The following is a 6,000-nucleotide window of genomic DNA, read 5'->3' as shown; positions in this document are numbered from 1 at the left end:
CACAATATCTCTCCTTGGGCTTCCTCCTAAACACCAAAATACCAAGCTACAACCAACCCAGTCACTAGAATTCATCATTGCAAGGATCTGCATGCCACTCAATGCAGCTTTTCTACTCCAAGCAAGAGCAGAGGCAATCCTGGCACTGATGCAGTGCATATCAACAGCGTGTACGGTCACAGCAAGGACAATATTCTGCCTCCTGGTCCATCAGGTGGCCTCAATCCACATTGTCTCACTAGCAAAGCTACACAAGCGTCACCTCCGAAAAAACTGGAACCAACACAACCAAACTCTCACAAGATCACCATAGACTAGAGCGTCAATGACACACTCAAATGGTGAACACACCAGCGGAACCGTTGCAAAGGCAAGCTGCTCTAGCAACCCCAGCACCAGCTGACTCTGACCACAGACAACTCCAAACAGGGTTGGGGGGGCCCACATGTTCCATTTGAGGACCAAGGGCCCGTGGTCATCATCTGAGGCCAAACAACACATCAATCTCCTGGAGCTCAAGGTAATTGGGAATGCCCTACAAGTCTTTGCTCCATGGATCACCAACAAGATCATACTAGTCCAAACAGACAACCAGGTAGCAATGTTCTATATCAACAAACAAGGGGGCACGGGTTCCTTTGAACTCTTCAGAGAGACCCTCAAGATATGGAATTTTGCCCTGGAAAACAACATCAGTATCCAGGCCACCGACCTCCCAGGCCTCAACAATGCCCTAGCAGACAGCCTCGGCCACAAATTGGACCCTCATGAATGTTTCCTCCACCCGGCGGTGGCCCGGGATCTCTTTCACAAGTGGGGCCTCCCAAAAATGGACCTTTTATGCCAGAGGACAACAAGAAGTGTGCCCTCTTCTGCTCCAAGCAACCAACACAGCACAGTCAAGCGCAGGACGCCTTCACCTTATACTGGGGTCAACATCTGCACTATGCTTTCCGCCCCTTACCCCTCATCCACAAGACGCTGCAGAAGATCAGGCAGGACGCAGCCACCCTGATCTTCATCACACCCTACTGGCAGAGACAGGTGTGGTTCCCCTTCCTGCAACGCCTCCAACCTGAGGACCAGGGGCACATCCTCCACCCAAAACTGGACACCCTGGTGCTAATCGCTTGGATGCTGAAAGGTTGATCTAGGAACCCCTACACATGTTCGCAGAAGTGACTGAAGTCCTTCTAGCAGCCAGACACCCCTCAACCAGGAAATCCTATGCACTCAAGTGGAAAAGATGCCACACCTGCCCGATCCCAGCAATCCTTCAATATTTGCTCATCCTGTCCGTGACGGGCCTGAGGACACCCTCTATGAAAGTACACCTGAGCGCCATTTCAGCCTTCCGCATCCAGATGAAAGGAAGGACCCTTGCAACAAATCCACTTGTCACCAAGTTCATGAAGATTTGCAAACCTGCACCCATCGGTCCACCGCCCTCCATCGGCATGGGACCTTAGCATTATCCTAAGCAGACTGACAAACCACCCTTTTGAGCCACTGGAGGAGGTACTACACAAGTTCCTCATCTGGAAGACAGTGTTTCTTATTGCCATTACATCTGCAAGATGCATCAGTGAACTACAAGCCCTGGTGACCTACCCGCCATATATGCAAATACTGCATGACTATGCACTGCTGAGAACGTACCCAAAGTTCCTACCAAAGGTAATGTTACCTTTTCATTTAAACCATGTAATTGTGCTCCCATCTTTCTTCCCAGAACCACATGCCAATGACACAGAGCAATGTCTGCACACCTTGGGCTGTACCCATGCCCTTACACATTGAACACACACAACCATGGTGGCACAGCTGTTAATCTTTTTTGACCCCAACAAACCAGGGGCACCGGTTGGGAAATGCACAATATCAGACTGGATCTCAAGTTGCATCGCCCTCTGTTACAAGGAAGAGGGATTGACCCTTACCAACAAGGCTACAGCTCACCAATTGAGGGCCATGGCAACAACACTGGCAAAACTCCTCTAGAGAACATTTGAGGAGCCGCAACCTAGTCCACCCCACATACCTTCACCAAGCATTATTGCCTGGACCGCCCTTTGCAGACCTGCAACAACTACGGCGTCAGCATCCTACAAGCTGAAACCAACCCCACGGGACATGCAGTCAGAAGCTGGAGAATGGATATCAGCACTAAACTTTCTAAGAGAGCCTATATACCCAGAGACCCTTCAGATCACTAGATGGACTCTTGTTCCTTTTAGGCCATGTTGGCCATGCTAAAAAATGTGTTTTCTTTGTTTATTCAAAACACCATGTTGGTGGCATTTTTGCTTGTTCCAAGAACAGATATGAAAACTTGTTTCTTTGGCTTAAACCAGGGTTGTCAAACTCAATCACATAAGGGGCCGAAATCTGAAAATAAGGTTAAGCTGCGGGCCTAATTTTTAATTAAGATAATTAGGGGTCATTTAATTAAGGTACGCTAACCGATTTAGTGCGCGCTAAATGCGCACCTTAATAAAAGGGCCCTTAAGTGACTAAGGCTTAGTCTCAGTAGAAGTATAGGGTTACAATGTCTCTAACCCCACACCAGCTCTGTGGTATAATCAAAATAAATATTATAATCACAAAACAGAAAAGAAAATTATTTTTTCTACCTTTTGTTGGTCCCAGGCTCTGGTTGTCTTCTGATAACTCGCTTGCCAGGGTTTCCTGCCCATTTGTCATTTTCTTCTTTCTCCGTGCTAACTATCCATCTTCCATCTCTGTCCTCCCCTTCCATTTCCTTTCCCTCCCCCGGAGGTCTGGCATCTTTCCTTTTTTTCATGTCCATATCTGCTGCAGCAGCAATGGACCCCAACATCCCCAGATTCACCATCTGTCCTTTTCTCAACTACCCTTTCATCCAGCATCTCTCCCTACTTCCCCACCACTACAGGGTCCACCATCTCTCTGTTTCTATTCCCAACTACCCTCCTATCCAGTATCTCTATCTCTCCTCCACACCATCCCTTGTGTCCAACTTCTTTCTCTTTCTGTTCCTTCCCTCTCTCCCTCTCCTCTATTTTATTTCTACCCCATCCCACCCTCCACTCAGTCCGGCATATGCACATCTGGACCCCTTCTTCTCTCCCTCTGGGCCCGTCCCTGTTCCAAAGGACTGTATGTTTCCCCCCCCCTCCTCTTCTTCCCTTTCTCACCTTCAGAATAGGCCCGCTGTTTCTACCCTCTCTCCATTCCAGCTTCCTGGTCTCTTCTGGCCCACCGGCACGAACCGCTGCTCTTCATTTGTAGCCGTCTTCACCTTGTCTCCTCTTCAAAGCAGCCTGCTAAGGATCGCTGGCCAGCTTCAGTGAACATCATAGGCCGCTCTCCATCTCAGTAGCACGTTCCCTCTGACGCGATCCCGTACATCAGAGGAGGGGCGGAATTGTGTCAGAGGGAACGTACTACCGAGGTGGAGAGCGACCTGCGAGGTTTGCTACAGCCAGTCGGCGATCCTCAGCAGGCTGCTTTGAAGAGGAGACCAGGTGAAGGCGGACATGAATGCAGCAGCGGCGGTAGCGATTCGTGCTGGCGGGCCAGATTTATTATAAAGCTTAAAATGTCTGGCGGGCCAATATTGAACACCCCGCGGGTCAGATTTGGCCTGCGGGCCACAGTTTCACATGTCTGGCTTAAACAAAAGAAAGTTCACGTTTCTTTAAAAGTAAAACAAAAATTGCCTGGTCTCACATCTCTCTCTCAACAACCTGGAAGTCTCACCCTACCTCAGCAGGACACTGGGCTGTAGAGGGTCCACCCCAGTAGGGGCCCCACTTGCTTCCCCTTTGCAACCCGCAGCTGGAGAGTCACCAACATGTGGCTGACTCATCCTGCTTGTCCATGGAGAAAGCGAAGTTACTTACCTGTAATCAGTGGCGTACCTAGGGTATGTGGCACCCAGGGCCCATCATTTTTTGACACCCCCCATGTAAAAAAATATTTTTTGTAATGACCATGAAACGGAATAAATGGTCAGAATAGAAACAGGCAGTGAAAATTTTCTTATATTCCAAACATAACATAACATAAATTATGTCTGAATTGTCATGACATCAGAAGTACATATGGAGTAGTTGCAGGTGATGCTTGGGACAGTTCTGATTGTGTTAGTTCGGTTTTATGTGTTTTTTTAATAGAAGGGTTTTTATTTCTTTTTGAAGGTTTTGCAGTCTGTGGTCGATGTCAATTGGTTGTAGAGTTGGGGGTCAAGTGTTGCAGCTCGAATGGCTAGGAGGTTGTTCGAACAGTTTTTTTCTTTTGACGTTTTTGGTTGGAGGGTGTGTGAATGGTGCGTGAGTTCTCCTATGTCTGTTTGAAGTGGATTGAATTATTTAGCTGAAGAAATTAGTTACCCCCTCATCCCACACACATTAATTCTCTTCCATTTTTGTTCTCATTATAAAAAACACTGATAAGTTCCAAGAAAAAAAAATACATTAAAATAAGAAGTGAAAACAAAGGCCCCTAAAGATGAGAACATAACATAAGAATAGCCTAATTGAGTCAGACCAATGGTCCATCATGCCCAGTAGCCCATTCTCATGATAGCCAATCCAGGATACTAATACCTGGTCAAAACCCAAAGAGTAGCAACATTCCATGCTACCGATCCAGGGCAAGCAAAAAGGGCTGCAGAACAGAGACAGAAAACTACAGACCGGTGAGTCTTACATCCATAGTGTGCAAACTCATGGAAACACTGATCAAACAGAAACTCGACGAAATTCTAGACGCAGAAAATTTACGAGATCCACACCAACACGGATTTACCAGGGGAAGGTCCTGCCAATCTAATCTGATTGACTTCTTTGACTGGGTGACCAGTCATCTGGATGCCGGGGAGTCCCTGGATGTGATATATTTGTACTTCAGCAAAGCTTTTGATAGCGTCCCACACCGCAGACTGTTGAACAAACTAAAATCGATGGGATTAGGGGATACATTCACTACATGGGTAAAGGATTGGCTAGATGGTAGGCTTCAAAGGGTGATGGTAAACGGTACCCCCTCCAAAACGTCAGCAGTGACTAGTGGAGTACCTCAGGGCTCCGTCTTAGGGCCGATTCTATTCAATTTATTCATAGGAGATTTGACCCAAGGGCTTAGAGGAAAAGTATCACTATTTGCCGACGCCGCCAAACTATGCAACATAGTAGGTAAAAGCAGTGTTCCTGACTCTATGATGCAGGACCTACGGAAACTGGAACAATGGTCATCAACTTGGCAGCTAGGCTTCAATGCTAAAAAATGTAAAGTAATGCACCTAGGCAAAAAAAATCCACACAGAACTTACTCACTAAATGGTGAAACCTTGTCCAGGACCACGGTGGAACGTGATTTAGGAGTGATCATCAGCGATGATATGAAGGCTGCAAATCAGGTGGAGAAAGCTACGTCCAAGGCAAGACAAATTATGGGCTGCATCCGTAGGGGTTTTGTCAGCAGAAAACCTGAAGTCATAATGCCACTGTACAGATCCATGGTGAGACCCCATCTCGAGTATTGTGTTCAATACTGGAGACCACACTACCGAAAAGATGTGTTGAGAGTTGAGTCAGTTCAGCGTATGGCTACCGGGATGGTCTTGGGGCTCAGGGATCTCACGTATGAAGAAAGGCTAAAAAAATTGCGAATGTACTCACTGGAGGAGAGAAGGGAGAGGGGGGACATGATTGAGACCTTTAAATATATCACGGGGCGTATAGAGGTGAAAGATGATATCTTCAGTCTTACAGGGCCCTCGGTAACCAGAGGACACTCGCTGAAAATCTTTGGATGGAAATTTCAAGGTGATGTTAGGAAGTACTTCTTCACCGAAAGGGTGGTCGATCATTGGAACGAGCTGCCTCAGCAGGTGATTGAGGCCAACAGCGTGTCAGATTTTAAGAGAAAATGGGATATTCACGTGGGATCTATAGGGGAGTAAAAGTCAGGGAGTGGGTCATTGGTATGGGCAGACTCGATGGGCTGTGGCCCTTT

At 47.3% G+C, this 6,000-nt stretch overlaps 1 protein-coding gene across 1 annotated transcript in view; it reads left to right on the top strand.

Annotated features, from left to right (window-relative positions):
• The first annotated feature begins 771 nt into the window (after nucleotides 1-771).
• Nucleotides 772-6,000, top strand: part of LOC117349766 (NXPE family member 3-like) — an 86,096-nt gene continuing 80,867 nt past the window's right edge. The window contains exon 1 of the mRNA XM_033923359.1: nucleotides 772-1,144. Coding sequence (XP_033779250.1) covers nucleotides 772-1,144 — 373 coding nt within the window. The remainder of the gene's footprint in view (nucleotides 1,145-6,000) is intronic.

This window comes from Geotrypetes seraphini, chromosome 16 (genome assembly GCF_902459505.1).
Source record: "Geotrypetes seraphini chromosome 16, aGeoSer1.1, whole genome shotgun sequence".
In the NCBI taxonomy this organism is placed as follows: Eukaryota; Metazoa; Chordata; class Amphibia; order Gymnophiona; family Dermophiidae; genus Geotrypetes; species Geotrypetes seraphini.
Note: the sequence above shows the minus strand (reverse complement) of the source record. Positions and strands in the feature narration are given on the sequence as shown.